Raw genomic sequence first — 18,579 nt, forward strand, 5'->3', positions numbered from 1 at the left:
TCGTCGAGCTGACGGCTCTATTAGAGACCGCGGAGCCAGAACGCAGCAATATTGTGCATAATGAAGCGAACAAAAGGAAACGCCTCGTCGGAACGCGTTACCGAAAGGTGGTAAAATTCATGCCTCGATCGCTCGATTAGCCCGCCTGCCTGCGGGCTAGAGATGTTGTGGGACGAAACAATGGAAAACAATTTCCTACACGCCAAATACGCCAAAATAAAAAGAAAACAAAAAACCCCACAGAAAAGACCCACAATCATCGCAGGATGATTTCCCGAACGAAGACGAGCACCTGGCCTTGGTGAAGGCGTAAAGGCGTAGAGGAGGCGTCCAACCCCCCCAGCAGGAGGACGGTCAGATTCTACTCCATTGATATCCCGACGAGATGGGAACGGACCCGCGCTCGTATGAATAATGATAAATATAATAGCAATAATAAGCAGCCAGGAGCCGGCGAGTTTACGCGAGGCTGGGCGGAACGCGAGAAAACGCCTTCGAAAAAAAAAAACGACCTGTGCCGAAATAATGCCGGCCGCGGTGGAAGGCGGCAAAGTTTAGAAATGTAAATGAGATTTTGTATTAACAGATATATTTTGAGCCATTAATCAAACTCTCAATTTACCTCCGTTGCGGATGCCGCTGCTTCTGCCGTTCGCGATGAGGTCGCTTGTGGCCGTCATCGTTTGCCAGAAGACATTTCCTTTTTCATGTGCTTTTCTTTTTCTTTTTTGTTCGTGCATTCGTTCGTTCGTCCGTTTGAGGTGCCTCTATTTCCCAATTTACGCATCGCACCTTCAGGTCCAGGGCACGGGATTCGGGATCGAACGGCGGCTTAAGGCTCGTAAATTGTTTTTTATTAAGGAACCGTTTCCTTCGACCCACCGATCGACGAGGCACAATGCGGCTCAGGGTTTTTTTCTTCATTTTTCGTCAGTCCCATGGTGAACGATTTCGTCGACGTAAACACTCGGTATGATAAGTATGAATGGTAAATAATTATTGCTGCCGCTAGTATCTAGCTTAAAATTCCATTCCAACGCGATTCCGCTTATGAGACGGCTCTCAAATGCTCTGAACATCTCGGCAACTTCACCTTTCCCTGTGGTGGTGGAAATTTTAAAATTAATTTCAAACCACGTCCCACCGGCCCGCCCAGTACCCAGACTCGTAGCATATTCAATCTTCGCGCGTAAAACAGAGACACACCACCGCACCAAAGAACCGCCGCCAACCGACCTCGGCTCGGCCTGGCACGCGGAATATGTGTGTGTGTGTGTGCGCCCGCGTATAACTTATGAAAGCCGTCAGGAAAAATTAGTTTCTCAATATTAATAGACTTGTTATACATTCACACCCTTCCCGCTGTGTGCCCCCTGGCGGGTGGCAGAACCGGGCAGAGCTGCCACCCTTCGAGCCTTTCGAGCCCTCGAACGCCCCGAGGAAAAACAGAATTATCGATCGATCGAGGCGAACGACGCAAACGAGTCGAGTTCGGGGCCTGCGAGGCACCGGAACGGATCGCGCGCGCCATTGTGTCTTGGGATAGTAACTTCTTCATCATCATCATCATCATCATCATCAGCAGCAGCAGCAGCAGCATCATTGGCATCGGGAGTGTCTTCGCACCTGGGAAACTCGGGCGTTTTGGTGCGAACGGTGGCCATATAATATGATCTCATGATCTCATGCTGATCATGGGCCAGGGTTTTGGAACCCTGGAGCGGTCGGGGTGGCAGGAATGCCGCTTTTACGCGCGATGAGGAAGGGCAGTGTGGTCACGCGGGGCTGAGGTGTGAAGAAAGCAGCAATCGGGAGAAAATTGATAAATCCCGACCCATGGCCAGGCGCAGCAGCAGGCGGATTGAGAGCCGAACGAAAGAAGAGGGTGAGAGAGAAAAGAAAAGGAGGGGCGGTCGAAAAAATGAAGTCATCATCCGATCGTTACGAAATTGGGCACCGTTAGGTAATGGATAGGAGTGGGTTTGGAAAAAGGGGCCTAACGCTTCGCGCGCACGAGGAAAAGCCCGAGATGTTCGAAAAAAAGGCTCTTCGAAGTCAAATCAAGTAGATGGGGTTTTTTTTTATTCACACTTACTGAAGCAAAGGCTGCTAAGATGGCTGCAGATTCACCACAAATAGACGACGGATTCCTTCAACCATATAAAGACATCCTTTTGGGGCTCTCGAACGAAGGATACCTTCGGCCCTTTAGCTCACCACTCAGAAAACAGCTCCGGGAAATGATGATGAACCGCGCGCAGTAAAGTACGGCGTCTCACTCGTCTCAACACCCCACAAGTCACAAGTGCCCGTGGTCCGAGGAGAAAAAAAAGGACACCTTACCCTTCGAGAGGCGCAAAATAATTACCACACCTCGATCCGTTCACCGGAAAGGGGTCGGGCTCTCGTAAAGAGCCGCCAAAAGGTGGACAGCCTTTGCCGAAGGGCTTGCGGTCATCTCGCCCAAGACCGGGATCGTAAATTTACGCGTGCGCGCGCGCACACACACGTCAGTATCATCACACCTTTCGGCCCTTCGGTGAGGCCGCTTTCGCGAAGATCTATCGCGAGGCCCTTTGCGAAAGGGCGCACCACAAATTGGTTGCCTTCGCGAAGGCTCCAAAGTTTTTTTTTTATTTTTGCTGTTGTTCAGACGACTCAGCTACCAGGCGGCGGAGTCGTAAAAGTTCTCCACAGGGCGAAGGGAGCACATACCTGCTGGCCCTTCACTGGCCACCCTTACGTTCGGACGCACAATTTGGAGCGATTTTTTCATCTTCCTTTGCCTGAAACACCCAATCACCCTGCGGGGTCCTGCGTTTCGTTCCGCGTGTACGCGTACTCTGAAGCTTCGCGAGGTGTTAGAAGACTGCGAGATGTACGTGTGTGTGTGCGCGCGCGTGTGTGTGTGACTAATGAGATGTTGTGGCCGCTCGGGGTTCGAAAATCCGCTTCTTGCTCGCTTTTTGAGCCAACGTTCGCTTTCCATTGGGGTATAGAAAATTGATTAAAATTAATTACCTTCGCGGGAAACCGTTCTTGGCGAACGAGAACCCTGTGGGGTGTTTTGAAACGAGCGTGAATCTAATGATTTTTTTTTCGCCCTCTTTCCTCCCCTCTCCTCCCCACCCCTCCCCAACACCTGCCTGTCTACCCAGCGCGCGCTAATCGAGACCGAAACCGAAGGTCTTAACAACTCAATTTCGAAGCACGGCTCCAACGAGCCAAATAAGGCATGCTCGAGACGGGCTAAATAGTGCTGCTAGGGTTATAATATTGTTGTGTGAAGGTTATTACTCCACCACCCTGGCACTGGCCAAGCCCCCCACCCACCCCCCACCCCTTCTCCACGAAACTCCCAGCGGACCCAAAACGAGGCTAGTTTTTAATCACAACGCACTGACGGAAGAATTTCTTTCCGTCGTCCCTTTTCGGGTCACCCTCACCGGTGGTGCCTTTCTCCAGCTCACGCGCCCCAGAGGCCCGTGCGCCTCGTGTTCATTAATTAAAACACTTAATAAATCATTTTCGAAGTCGATTTAAAGTTGTAACCGATTTCAGACACCACATCTGCACGAGCCCCGCAGCACTATCAGTAACAGGCCGGTTTGGCGGTACAACCCGATGCTTGCAATTTATCCTCATCTTTGGGCATCTTTCATTCTCGCCCGGGACGCATGTGTTGTGGGGTTTGTCCCTGGTTGCCTTCTCGCTTACATGATATATCCCCCCGAGGGCCAAACTGGACCATCCGGCACGAAACGGCGCTTGGTTGGGCTCCCGGTTTCAGTAGTAGTTTCAAAGTGGAAAGTTTTCACTACTTTCTGGTGCTGCTGCTGTCGCCTTCATGTGCTGCAAGTCCGTGATAAACGCTTCCCGGTGGAATTGCCTTAATGTACGGTTACACGTCGGTTTCTTGCCGTTGGCCTTTTCACGAAATATATTAAACATCGCACCAATGATGGTGCCGTGATTTTTCCTACCAAAACGGCGTGGCTGAGCTCCAAAAGCCAACGCCAGCTAGGCGAATAATCCCGGCGCTTTTCGAATGATCTGAAAATTATTCCATTATCTACCATCGCCACCGCTGCCGTTGGGCTCGAGGACGCGAGGGTGCATATCGCTGTCTGCGATCGAAATGCAACTGTTTCATATTAATAAAGCCCATCCGTCCCGAATTATGTCGAGATAAAACCGTCAAGTTTACACGCCAAACAGCCGACCGGTCCGATTTCCTGCCACCCGAGCAGATAATCGCACCGCGGCAGATGTGCGGTGACGAATTCGGCATCATTTGTGGGGTTAGCCTTCGTTCGCTCGAGCCCTTTTCGAATCACGACTCGCGCGCAAGGATCACTCGGAACGATGGTGAGGGGTTGCTGGAAGCGAGCGCAAAAATCACCATGCTAAAAGGGGGCGTAATTGGGCTGCATAAAAATTACATCAACATTCGAGCGAAGGACGTCCGGCGTGGGTCCCTGTTCGTGGGCATCTGGTGGAATATAGAGTACGGTTTATCCTTCCCAAGACACGGACGGATCGATGCGCACGAAGCAACGGAGCTGTAATGATCGAAAAATGCAAATTAAATTATAATTGTTAAACAATGTCTGGGGTCCTCTGTCTTTTTTTTTTTTGGGAAGATAATCATCAAACTGTCTGTTCTAGCATGAGACGAAAAAGCATAAACTTTTCCAGTTAGTTTTTAGGATACTTCCCCGATGAAATCATGCAAAACTGCCACAAAAGAGCACACTCTCGTGATCCTGTTCTGCCTTGTTGTGTAACACATTTATAATTCATTGTGACAACTTGTAAATGAAGCGTAACCGTACCGGATCCATATTTCATGCTGCAAAACCACGCAACCCAACATGTCCTTAGCCTTCCGCGGTCGCCTCCATCGGACATGCTACGACTTTCCAGCTGATTAGCGCAATTTGAATTGGTGTATTAAAACAATTGCAGCCTCGTTCGATGAGCTCCCCGTTGGGTTTCCTTTCGCTCCGTTGGCATGATTGTTTCCGTGGCCAATCCACGACGCCACCAAATTGGGCACTTTACAGATCGAATTAGGAGAGAAAGGACGAAATAAAACGGCCCATTCTCGAGTGGCAACGCAGGGTTTCGTGCGTGACAGAAATGTGCACGACAAGCGTTCGACAACCGGGCAATGGCGCCCGAACGCCGAGAATGGCGTGATAAATAATTCACCAAAAAACAATACGCATATCGGTGGGCCAGATTCGACCGCGTGCAACGTTTGTTATGTCTCCCCGGGCCGGATGTAATCACCATCAATCATTCACCAGCGCTGGAGTGGGTCCTTTCGGTTGGCCCGAGTGGGACAATTCCACTCGGGTGGGGAATTCTCGCCCGAAATGGCGCAGGAACGATTCGAAAGCAGTGCCGTTTGCAACGGCATTGGCGGCAGTTAAAGGGTCACGGGAGCAAAAGGACCAAAAGCCATACAAACACGTGATTTGTATGGTGAACGCACCCAACACCGGGGCACCACTTTAGAAGGACAATGAAGGAAATCGTTCGCTTGAAGGAAAATATTTACTTCAATTAAATGAGCGCAAGGACATGGATGACGTTTGCGATTCGATCCGACCGGACACTCACACTTTATCATACCCGACGGAGGAAGTATTAAATTTCCGTTCCTTCACGCTGCCTGGCCGCGCGTCAAGGATAACGCATAAGGCTCAGGTACCTTCCTTCTTCCAGTGACACGGGTCCAGCCGGTAGTCCGTCACAAAACGGTCATAAATCAAACGGCTGTCAGCGAGCGAGGGAAGAAAAGTCAACCAAGAACCCCGATTTCCTCGAGCGGGAATCTATTTTCCGGCCTCTCTAGAAAGAAAAAAACGGCCAACGAAATCGCACCGATCGCATGTTGCATGAAAATGATTCGCTCGAAACCTGAGCAATGAATAATCGAACGCACTGAAGACGGGGAAAAGCAAGCGCGTTCGTTAAACACTCCCGTTTGTCGCACTTAGTGGAACAAGGCCTGTCGAAGGATATTGTGTTCTTTAATTGCATTCGCAAGATACGAGCACTTCGGCACGCTCCAACGCCGGTGCTGCACTCGATCATATTACAACCGTTGGTCCGTTAACGTTCATTCTGGACCACTGCAGAGCAACTTCAGCTCATTACCCGGGTTGTGTGAAACACATTAAGGTGCTTGCCTCTTAATTTAACCTCACAAAGCGCGCTACCGCGGGATGAAAATCCCATCGATCGATGTTAGGGCTCGAAAGCAAGACGATCCCGAACGTTTGCGGGCAATTGGGAGCGTACAGTTAGCCTTTAACATGTGCCTAATCGATGGCCGGTCGGGAATTGTTCTGAACCGTGCATGATGCCAAATTTCATGCCCCAATCGCAAGGCATGCTTTCCCACCCGTTTGGTCGAGAGGAAAAACACACACACGCGTGTGCAGCCTCCGGATCCGTTAGAAAAATTGCATACAGCTCCTTACACCGATCGGCGATCGAATGCTTCTGTGTTCTGGCCGTGTTGATGAGAAACCGCAGCCCGGAAGTTCGCCAACCGGCCACAATCAACATCAGTTCTGGCGCTTTTCACCGCCCTTGTTTCGAAGCTTGCAGGGCACATTGGCGCTCCAGGAGGGCGCATTTCTTCTCACAACCAGGCCACGAACGATCTCCGACGGTGTTTGGCGCTAACAGGCACTTGTTTGCTACTTTTCTCTCGGCAGGGCGCCATGAACGCGATTCCATGGGAAAGCTTCTGCTCGAGGCGCTGATTGATGGTCTATTTTGTGTGTAATGTACGCGACGCAAGGGAAACGATTGTTAATTACGCCGCTACTGGGTGGAGTTGATATAGTTTGAGCCAATAAAACCGACCCACATATTGGAGCCCGATGAACAAACAGCGACATCGATGTGGTGGTCCATTTGTTTTTTTTTTTTGTGCGCGACGCAATTTGAATTCGATGCTAATTAGAATTATCATTTTCAATCAAAACAAACCGAAAAGCAAAACATATGCAGCGCATAAAAAAGCAGCAATCCCAGTGAGCGTGTTGCATCACGAATCCATTTGATTTGATTCCGCCATGCTCATTAACGGTTGCGCTTTGATTTTGCTTATTAATTGAAGCCTGCGGTTGCAACGTGCCGGCGTCGTAAAACGTCGAGGAAAACATTTTACGATGGCAATAAATCGATAGCATTGAGCTACAGGAAGTGGGTTTTCAAGTGCGCGCCAAACTCGCGATTCGTTGGCATTTCAAAGGATCTATTTTGAAATATGAAATGTTTGTCTTTTGAAACTCGCTTGGTGAAATCAAAGTAACCCTTGGCGTTGGTGATAAATGTAACAGAAACGTCATGTGGATGCGCTATCATTATTTAAACACTTTTCAGTTACATTTTCTGAGCCACCGGCACCTGCACGGGTGCAGAATCGAATAACTCAAATATTGACTGCAACCAGTGCACTCTCACAGCTATTTGCGTATGGAAATTGCATTCCACATTGAAGTAGGAAACTCGTTACTAATGATAAGATTGCGTTTGCTCACCGACACTTCACTCGCAACACCGACTACCATCCGATGCTCCGATGAAGGATAACGTTGCTGACGGCAAACTAAAAAGAAAAATCAACATTTATGTGTCTTGTACCAACTGCCCGTACTCAGTGCGCGGCCACAAGGTGCACGAGGTTTTAAGTATCGTCACCTTTGTCGAGCTTCCACACCATTCCAAAAGAAAAGAATGTAGCAAACGAACATTATCCTGTCGGTCTCTTTTTGGGGTACGATTCGTTTCGCCTGCTTCCCAATACACTTCGTAAATGAAATTTTAACGCTCCCGTTAACGCACCTCACTCGTCCGCTTAAAAAGACACACAATAAACACAACAAAATAATAAAGCAACCGAGGGAAAAGTCGCAAACAATCGTGCAAGCAGATCGTTACGACCGAGTGTACAGGCGATAAAAAAAGATCTTCATCGGCGTTGTTAAGGGTCGACAAGGAAACATGCTTGCAACATCCATTTTCACGTGTTTTTCGTTTTTTTTTTCGCTAGAGCAGCTAGTAATATTTATATTAAAATTCGATTCGGTAGGATTAAGCTGCAAGGTGCGCTCGTTGCACCGGGACCAAGCCTTCACCCTTGTGTGCCATCTTCGCCGACCGTTCGAACGAATGCTAATGGCCGCGCATAATGAAGGCAGTTGGGAAGGGTTTGCAATGCACCACCGCTCGTAAGCGGGCTTGCCAGCAAATTTGGGTCCAAATAAATTCCCGTCTAAATGGGTGAGCGCTAAAAACACACGAGCGCGTGATAACTGTCCAGGTTGATCGCTTGGCCGTGGAACGTCTGGTTACTTGAGCGAAAGCAGCAACACCCTACAGTGCCCTGAAGCGCACAAAAAGGGGCTTCCATCCCTTCTTAGCATGACTCCGCTCGGCGAGCGGCACTTTTCCACCGGGTGTCCAATTCATCTCGGCTTCTTTCCGTGCTTCGTCCGGTGAACAAATTGAGCCATCACCACACCGGTCTCAAGGAAGGGGTTCGTTCAGGTTCGCGCTCGCTGTTCGCTGGCTGCTCAAGCGATTTGGAGCCCAACGCAACGTTTGGGCCATAAAAACAAATCATAAGTCAAGTGTTACACACGTTAATCCTTACCTTGCCAGCACCGTGTTCCCATGCGGCTGCGGTTCCATCGCATTCGTCTCTTCTGTCCTTTCGGGGGTCCCTTTCGGTTGGTGGACGGGTTCATCGCGGTTCCTTTGGCGCAGAGCGAAAGGCGAAAATCGTCTGATCCCAGCGGCAGGCCAGTTCCGGACAAAATAATTAATGGCCGATGGTTGAGCTAATACGTATATTTACTGTTCGTAAAGGCCCGGTTCGTCCCGTAGCCGTCGTTGCCTCGCCGCGGGTCGTGTCCCTTTGTGTCGAGTCCCTTCTCCTGCCGTCGCGTTTCTCCGGGATCTCCGACACATCGCGGGTACTTTGCGAAGGATATTTTACACTTGAACGTTGTGTGTCTGTGTTAACACTTGCCCTCCACTGCGGGGGAAAACGATTTTTTTTCTTTCTTTAAATTCATTTTTCTTCAATCCTGAAATAGATTTTTCATCTCACCCGTGGAGGGATGTGTTTTTTTATTATTCATTAAGCGTACATTTTATTTTTTGCTTTTAATTCGTCCTTCACCTAACATCGTCCCGTTTCGTTCCAGGTGTGGTTTCAAAACCGAAGAGCCAAGTGGAGGAAAAAGGAACACACGAAAAAAGGACCCGGCAGACCCGCACACAACGCCCATCCGCAGTCCTGTTCCGGTGAACCGATCCCGCCGAATGAGCTGAAAGCGCGAGAAAAGTAAGTGGCACTCGTGAAAAGGGAAAAATAAAACCCATGCCCCACCAAGGCATATTTGCAAAACATAAGCAGCAAGCCGGCGTTAATACCCGTCCGATCGATCAGCTCTGGAGCTCTGGAGCAGAGATTATTAAAAAAACACTGCACTTTTCAAACTCAATGCACCGACAAATGCACTCCACTTTGCCGTCAGATTTATGACCGAATGGAGGTTCATAAAGTGCGAACGCCTTGTGCGAAGAGCGCAATTCGGATTTATGCCCTACAACGGAGTCTCATAATTCGTCCCCACAATCGGGCTCACGCGGATTGCAATGGTTTTTATTTTGAGCGTCCAGAGCACGGGGATAATTTGAATTTGGGGATCCATTCCACGGGCAATTTCGGCTCGCGTATTGACTGTAAATTTATTATACACCTCACGGGCGATGGCAAAATGGCGACCCCGGTTTGGTTCTATCGCTGGGTTTCGATGGGCTCGCGTTATTTACCTCCGATCTGGCTCCGCTGTGTGCCTCTAAAAAATCACCACAAAAACGATAGTGCACCGGAATTTAAATCCACGCGCTTTTTTGCGCGCCCACAAAAATCGTTCTTATCTGCTCGCGTAGAGCAGAGCGTGCTGCTGGGCCCAAAGTTAACGTGGACCATTTGGATTTGTTCTACAAATAAACACGAGTGCGGCCTCTCGATTACGGCAATTTGCCTGCCCGGAGCTGCAGGATGTTCATTTGGAGTTCAATTCAAACGACCTCTTCGCCAAAAAAAAGGCCTCCCCATTTATTGCTTTCAGTGTTTCACGTCGACGTGTCGGCGCCCATCGGATGGTGCAGTAGCAGAGAAATTATTAGCTCACCCGGACCATTAGCTTGGACGTTGTCTTTAATTTACCACTTTGGTCCCAAAACTAATGGAAGTCTATTTGGATATAATAATTTCTCGCGGGCGTAACGCATCGGCCTCGTCAGAGAAGGGTCTCTGTGGTCTTGCGGAGGAAGCAATTTGTCAACCTCGCCACAAAGCGGATCAGCAAGGGCACTTGCTGTAAGTACTGCCGGTAATAGCAGCTCTGGCGAGAACGTTCACTAATGAGCGTCGTTTTCCCATCGTTTGACCTTCAGGGCCATGGACTTCGGCACAGCTCGAGCCCTGCGATCTCGATGGCGTTGGAGCGTTTGAGCTTTTATTTCAGCTGTGTCTGCGCTTCTTACCACCAAGGGCTCCTGCCGGTGGGCTTCGGCACATATGTGTTGCGTGTACAAATGAAGTGCACTTGAGCCCGGTGAGCATGATGACACGAACGGGAGCCATTTCTCTCGTTTCGGTCGGGAAAATCGTTCACCCTCGGGGAAAAACAAATCGCTCAAAATGGCGCACTTGAGGGCTCACTCCATTTTTGTTTTTATCTTTTTGGGGTTTTGTTTATGCCCTCGGGCTCCGACAGATCGTCACGCCAACGGGTCCCACCCTCTTTGGATGTAAAATATTCTCGGGCACGTGACAGGTGGCAACCGATCAGATTCGACAATGTCTGGAAATGCTGATAGAAGGCTTTTGTTGTGTGTTTTAATTAGAGCGGTGGGTTGAGCGCTAGTAAATTGCTATTGGTAGTAGGAAAAAAGAACCTTAAATTGATTGCCCGAGGACGTTCGTCGTCATGCGCAGGGTTCTGTTTCAACTTGTTCCGTTTTAGAGGAAAAGTTTACCCGCTAAGGAATAGATTACTTAGTCCAGTCTAGAGAAGACGAGTCTGTAAGTTAAACAAACTAATACTAAACCAATACTTATGCTCGTTTTACATTAGAATTGATTTAAAAATGTAATAAAATTTGAATTCCTTCAAAGTTTAAATTAGATCGATTTCCACCACATATGTCGTGCGTATTGCATACCTTTAGGGGTTGGCTGCTCTATTTTTCCCGTAACGCCGGCGTGCGTAACGCATCGACTTCTAGCGCATGCTCAATTAATGAAACTGAATAAATAAATTACTATAAAGCTTTTGCTAACGTTTTCCTCCATTTATTACGTTTTTCTTTTGCTCCCAATAGAGCCCGCCGTAGAAAGAAAATTGCCAAAGCCCTCGAGCGACAGGCACGGAAACTGCGAGCCAAGGGCATCACCGTCGATCTAGAGGCGCTGAAGGCCGAATATCTTTCCCAACACCGCAACAACTCCGGCAGTGACTCGGAGGACGATGACGACAACGACAACGACGACGAAGACCCGATCGACGTGGTTGGTGGGGCAGAGTCGGGTGACGAACCGGAGGACTGCTCCATGCAGCGCCGGGAAAGCGTAGAAGGAGACGGGCTGGACGAGACGGGCAGCGACACCCCACGGAACAGCATAAGGCCCAACCCGTTTAGCATAGAATCGTTGCTGTACAACAACACGTGAAACCGCCGGAAGTCAAGTGTCGCCCAGCGTGACCGTGTGTCCTGTTCCGGTTCCGGTCGTCATCGGCCAGCCTCCTCCTTTCTCCCCACCCCACTTCCCGGTGACCATGAGCCCGGAAAGTAAAGTTTGTTCCTAAAGCCAGCCAGCCAGATAGTCAGAGCGTGCTGCCCACGGTTCGTCGGAGCTCACAGGACGACGTAGTAGAGTCGTATCAGTCCTTTAGTTCCCGCAACCGACCAGTAGGTAGAGAGAATATTATGCACAACGAATCCAACCCCCGTATCCCGGTTACCCCCGCATTGCAGTGCCGCCTCCCCTAAGCTGTCCTTTTCCATCGCACACGAGCACGCGCGCGCAATAATACATTATTTATTTTAATTAATATTTTAATTATAATTACTGTTAAACGGAAAGTAGTTCAAAGGAAAGCTTCCCGCCACATGCGAATCCCCGACATCCGATTTCGCTGGCAACACGCGTGGGTGTTGTCGTCAAGCGATGCATTTCAACCCATCCACTCCGGAGTTGGTGGTAACTAAAGGTGAAGGCACGGGAAACACGGGAACGAAGGAAAAAATATGAACGAAAAACGTGGGGGGAAATATGGTAGGGACGGGAAAGGCGGTCTGCAAGTCCTAGTTTCTCGAGTCCAAAAGGGAAAAGGACGAAATCAAACTTGCATCTCCTGTTTCGGATTTTCCTTCGAGTCGTTTGAGTTTGTCCTTGTTTTTTTAACTTCCTGTTATTAATAAACTAGCCATCTGACGCATATTTTGGAGATAGCCATGGAGAATGCTTAACTTAAATATTGAGATCCGTCGGTGCAGCTACTCTGCAGCAGAGGGCTCAAGTACAGCAATGCAGGGAAGCGACAGGACGACGTGTACATTTGTTTGGTTAAGTGTTTTTGTTTTCGAACAAAACGGACGCAGGATCGGCCAGCCGCCGACGCCCCTCTTATCAGGATATCGAAGGATGATTGTAAATAGCACAGACACACACAACAATAAGAGGCCTATAAGTATAAATACACATAATAAACAAGCACGAGTAAAGTAATAAGTATCGTAGTAGAGAGACAGAGAGAGAGAGAGAAAGCGCGCGTGGGCAGTAGTTGAGATGAGAGACGATGCCAGAATATATCAGAAAAATTGTAAAATGTTACGGTGAGACGTGTGGTGAAAACCAAATCAAAACCTGCATTACAAATATCATCATCTATCACGTATTTGAGATTTGGCGCAAGACTTAACCGACGAACGGGCGGGACGAGAAAACGTAACGGAAGCTCCAGAAGCTGCGGAAAATCAGCCCCATCAGCCACAAGAAGGAAACCTCCCCAAAATTAACCCTGCAAATACATTTTATCGCAAAAACCGCAGCAACCAGTGACAGCTAGTGACGCAAACGTCAGTGAAATAGAGCCGCGAGACGAGCGCATCGCAATATATTAGCTTTCAAGGAGGCGTTGATTTAACGGAAGTTTTGTTTTTCGTGAACTTTGAGATCGTTTTGCCCAAGCCGCTGCGGGAGGCGAATGAAAATAGCCCCGTAAGCTGATACTGATACGTAGCAATTTGTAAAGTAACGAGATCGAATACCATGGGTTGGAAGGAGGTTGGTCCATATTCGAACCTAATGCGCGAATCCTTGTAAAGCGCCCCAACAAGCAGCTGTTCCTGCGCGATGGCGGCGGGCGGACGAATCAGAATCAGCAGAGAATGTAACAATATTTAATATCAATCGTAATCGTTTGTACTCCCAAAAATTTTACGTTCCACTAGAGACTTGAGTTGTGTTTCATCTGTTCGGTGGAAGATTGTTTTTTTTTTGTTTTGGTCTCTTTTTATTTCGTTCAATGAGTACACCATCAGCTACGTTTTCTGACGTCTAACCTCGCGTGCGACTGGCGTTAGCAACCGCGTAGTTGAAGTTCCGTGCGTTACTGCATTCGTTCAGGATTTTTTGTCAGCAGCGTACTACAAAATGTGATTCCTTTTTAAGAATAAATCAATTCAAAATAACGTGTCAGTGGAGGTGTCATTTGAAAGAAACCCATTCCCTGCTTTTCGGGTCGTCGTTTGGAAAAAAAAGTTGGAAGTTGTATTGCAAGGCGTATAGCACCCGGGAAAACTTTTCCAATCGTCGATCACCAACCAATCAAACACCCTCACCAACATCTTCGATTGGTGGTAACCGCATTGTTGCTGATTGTCAACGGTTTTTTAAGCAAAACTTTACTTCATTTTGCAACTACAACTTCCCACAAAGGTTTGATTGGTCCTATGAAAGGCTCGATAATGGTGTCTTTCAGCGTAACAGCTGTTTACCACGCAAATTTCTACGGTTTTTCAAACACTGGATGGAGCAAGCATGACAAATTTTGCAACAAGGAACGATGTGTTTCATTTGGTATGCTCACACTCCTTGTTTTTTCCCAACCCGTTGTGAAAGCGTGCCAAATCACAACACCTAAACCATCCATCGTTAATACCTGCCACTTGGTGAAATATCTGATCCGTTCCATGCGGTTATTGCCTTATAAACCGACTGGGCAGGTCGTCCAACTCGACGCCTCAAATGCCCATTTCGATCTTCATCTTCGTAGCGCTCTTCTTGATTGCTTTCGTATAAAATTTCGGCTGATCTCAACCGTTATTGCGGTTGGGTTTCAATTCATTAGCGCGTAAAAAAATTATTCGACAAAAAACAGTCTAACTTTTCCATCGACCCCGACCGGAAGCGATGCCTGCACACCCTTTGATGGGCTCTTTTGAACGAGGTGTTGTTTGTTTGCCTAATGCTTCTACCGTTTCGTTTATGAAGCGAATTAATGCTCTTTCACTTTCCCGTTAAATTTCCATTTCTTAAAATATTGTTGCGAAAAAAACGACACTGGCAATTTGAGATGGTAATTTTAAACATAAAATTAACTACAATGCTAATTCTCTCTCACTGAGCTCGGTTTACCTCGTGTTAGAAAGCTTTCTCGCTAATCCAAAATGGAGGAATAAGGAATCGCCACCAACCGTGCGTATAAAACCACATCTAACGATGATCAATCGAACGCATGGGTGTTTGTAAACCCTGTACGTATGAGGAAAACAATCATTTCCATCGTGTTTGGACTTGGTTCACTTTTGTCAGTTCTAAATTAAGTCGCTGTCTTGAAATTATTCCATTCAAGTCTCATCTCAATTATCACCCAACCTAATTCGTCCCATCTTCTTATGATTCGCTTTGGGGTATGTTTTCTTCTTGTTTTTTTTTCTAGATTCACACTCCCGTCCTCAGCTGTGTTGCGGCTCCTTTCACATAGCCTTGCCTCTCGTCGTCAATTACGCCATTATAGGATTCGCTGGTTAATGGTTTTATAATGGTCATGGTCCCGCGATGGTTCTTGATGATCTTGTATCGTCCATTTCGTTAGGATCGATTACATTCTATTCTCTCTATACTCTCCTCCCCTACCCTCTCTCTCTCTCACTGCTCTATCATTCTCTCTCTCTACTGATCGTGCTGCCTTGCGAGAAGATAAATATTGATCTTTTCGTCCGAAGAAAGGGGTGCAATTGGATAACTCATTCCGATGTACACGTTGACTCTGCGATTTCCATACGGATTTCGGTGCACATTAGCAGATTTTCTAACGCTATCGATGATCGATGGTTTCATCATTCAAAATTGCTCAGTACTGCAATTAGGCTGTCATGGCTTGGAAAAACAGCTCCAACCACAGCTCAGGCACATGTGGAGAGCATTCCATTGGGGGGTGACTTCGGATCGCATTTGCTCAGTGAGATCACTGACTCCCTGCAGTGGCGTCAAAATCAAGAGGTACTTATTTTGGCAGCACCACGCAGTAATAGCAAGAAAGCCACAACCAATAATAGTGAGCTTTCGTCGGGTTCGGGCCAGAAGTGAACGGAGCAGCAGAAAATTCCAGCGTAGCAAAATGAAGAGATCGGACCCAAGGCGAGAGAAGAAAAAAAAACCGACTCCGACTAACATCAACCAGACCACAAAAAAAAGCCATGCTCACTGGCCATGCTGGAGCTAATGCTGCAGAGGGCTAATAAAAGGCGGCAGTAACAGCGCCCGGCCATAACTTATAGGTCGCGTGAAGCAAATTGGACGGGCCAACGGGGCTGCAAGAGAGCCTCGAGGGAATTAGCAAGCGGCGAACAGAAGATGCCCCTACCTGAGCACCCCCAAAATCCGCCCTTCTTCCCTCGAACCCTCTCAAATCACCTGATCTTTGATGATTTATTATATTTAATAACAGAGCGCACGGTTCGGTGAAAATAATAAACAAGTGTAAATGAGATTGATGCCGTTGGAAGATCCAACCGAGCTGCTTCAGGGCCTGCGATGGTAAAAGGGCACGATGTGGCGGCTTGCGGTTTTTGTCTCCCTCGGTCCCTACGCCTCTCGATCGCTTTCATTGATGTTTCCGGGCACTCGTTTCGGGATAAATTAAATTAAACTGCTCCGCTATGAATCTCAGCTCATTGATTATCCCGCTCGCTCCGTGACAGGAAGGGAAAGGATAACGCAGCAAAACTCCACGCCCTCGGTATCGTGGGAGCAGATTTCGTTTCGCGTTGCGCTCGTCCAAATGATTTTCTAATGTCTTAATCATGGACATTGAAACCAAAGAAAAGCTCAACCGAAACGGACCAGAAACAAACATACCAATTCAGCAACGGCACAGCTGGATGCCTTTGGATGCCGTTGGATGCCGTGGCGTGTCACTAAGCTCGCTAACCCTCAAGCATGTCAGAACACAGCAGCATTAAAATGTAATTTTCATCATTTTGATACGCATTTTATTCGCCGCCTTTTTGATCATCAGCTAATCCTGATGAACACGATCGATGGCACATTGCTACTGTAATGAAATTCCGCTTTCTTGCGTCTCGTTCAATCAGCGAGATGTTTTATCGACATCGTTGCCAACTTGCAATGGAAATGTATTTTAAATTGATTTCCAAACCCGTGTAATTTCCTCTCTCACGAGTGCACAAGCAGCAAGGACTTGGCGCTTCGCCAAATGTCATAGCTGTCAAATTCAAATTTTCAAAACGCGCACGTTGCACCGCTCGATCACAGCGCTAAAAGGGCGAATCATGCTCAGCATCCGCGCTGTTCTCGGGCCCGCAGCTAGAACTGTTGCGAAGCTGCGAACTAAACGCGATTTACTGCCCCGCTAACGACGGGTGCACTTTGGCAAAGGTTATATCGCGGTGCAGTTGTGGATGTTATGTCGCAAGCGCTAATACGCGCGCACACTCGGGTGGCGATGGAGCGTTGGAAAACGTGGGGCCGTTTGTGTAGAGAAGCGAAAAAAAAGCGTTCTTCCCTAGCGATCGCGACGTGGGCCATATGCCAAGTGTTCACGCCGGAACTGAGGCTACTCTCGTCGCCCCAGAGCGCGCGCGAGAGAGAGAGAGAGAGGGAGCTAAAGAGTGTGCATATTGTAGCTAAGCGTGATCGTCGCCTGCATGCATATATGCATCAATGTGAGCAAGGTCTGAATCGCAGCTAGGGAGGGTGCTCTAGCCACGTTCTGGGAGCGACTGCAGCAGAGTACGGTGCGCTCTCCGATGGAGAAGATTCGGTACATTAGAACGTGCCAGCGATCGCCGCTGTTGTGTGATGCTGCGTAAAAGCGGGGACAATCACACGCCACCATTTTGGAGGCCCCGATTCGAGTGATCGCTTAACAGAACGATCGCTGAACTTGTCTGCCGATATTGCCGAGACTGACGCATTTCTGCACGCCAGCGGCACCAATTCGGCATCCCTAACTCATCGTTCTAGAGTAGAGTGAATTAGTCGCGCGTTATTTATAGCCACCAATATACGCAAACGTCGGCATCCATCGCGACCCCGGAGCACCATTCGGTGTGTGTTTGCGCCCTACAGTGGAACGCGAAGACACGGCTGCCCTTATCAGTAGTGAGCGTCAGTGGTAGAGCTGCGCATTCCTCGAACAGAGCAGCCAGTTGTGCAACAGCTTCAGCGGGAAGCATTGTGATTAGAAGGACGGTGTGGTGCGGTGTCCCGTGGACGAAGAGCAGCAAGTCGGAAGCGAACGAGAGCTCACACATGGTTTGTATGGAAGTGCCTACTGTCGAGAAGGGCGTTGTTGGGAGGGCAAAAAAGAAAAAAAAAAGGTAACCCACACTAAGGCCACGACGCGTCAGCAACAGAGCGACTCATCTGTTTAAATATCGTCTTTCCGATGGCACCGATCTAACTGCTAGATGCAGATCGTGTTCACCAGGCAGTTGATCGCGGCGCGAGAGCACATGCAAGGGCAGAGGAACTAGCGGGCACGTGACCGTCGTCAATTGAACGTCTGGTTAGCCTTCGCGTGGTTGTTTCGCGCTCTAAAACCGTGGTGGGGCCCACTTACGAGCGAGACAATCTTGACGATCGTTCTGTCACACACCAGCGGATGTGTGTGGACGGTATCAATTGGTAATTGTGTTCTCTGGCTTGAGGACGCGCAAGTGGCCACACATCTGGAAGTGTGTCGGACTGTGGAAGGTCCCGAACGAAGGTTTGTTGCGAACCAACCGAGACAACCTGAGTTCCTGCGGCGTAAAATTGAGCACAAAAATTGAGCCCAACTCAGCGCACACAATAGGGTAGGTTGTCGCAATTTCAATCCTTTTACTGCATGCGTCACCCGATCCAGTTGAAGTCCGTTGAAGCGTTTAGCGTAATTCAAACACAGCTCGTTATCTCGCGAACGGCGGTGACACTCCATCAGCTGACGAGGAGGGAATCCGGGT

The 18,579-nt window shown here is 48.5% G+C and overlaps 1 protein-coding gene across 1 annotated transcript in view; it reads left to right on the plus strand.

Annotated features, from left to right (window-relative positions):
- Nucleotides 1-11,776, plus strand: part of LOC128730267 (homeobox protein unc-4-like) — a 53,237-nt gene extending 41,461 nt beyond the window's left edge. Inside the window, exons 3-4 of the mRNA XM_053823306.1 lie at nt 9,237-9,376; nt 11,428-11,776. Coding sequence (XP_053679281.1) covers nt 9,237-9,376; nt 11,428-11,776 — 489 coding nt within the window. The remainder of the gene's footprint in view (nt 1-9,236; nt 9,377-11,427) is intronic.
- Nucleotides 11,777-18,579: the final 6,803 nt, after the last annotated feature.

The sequence above is a fragment of the Anopheles nili genome, chromosome 2 (genome assembly GCF_943737925.1).
Source record: "Anopheles nili chromosome 2, idAnoNiliSN_F5_01, whole genome shotgun sequence".
NCBI classification, from domain to species: Eukaryota; Metazoa; Arthropoda; class Insecta; order Diptera; family Culicidae; genus Anopheles; species Anopheles nili.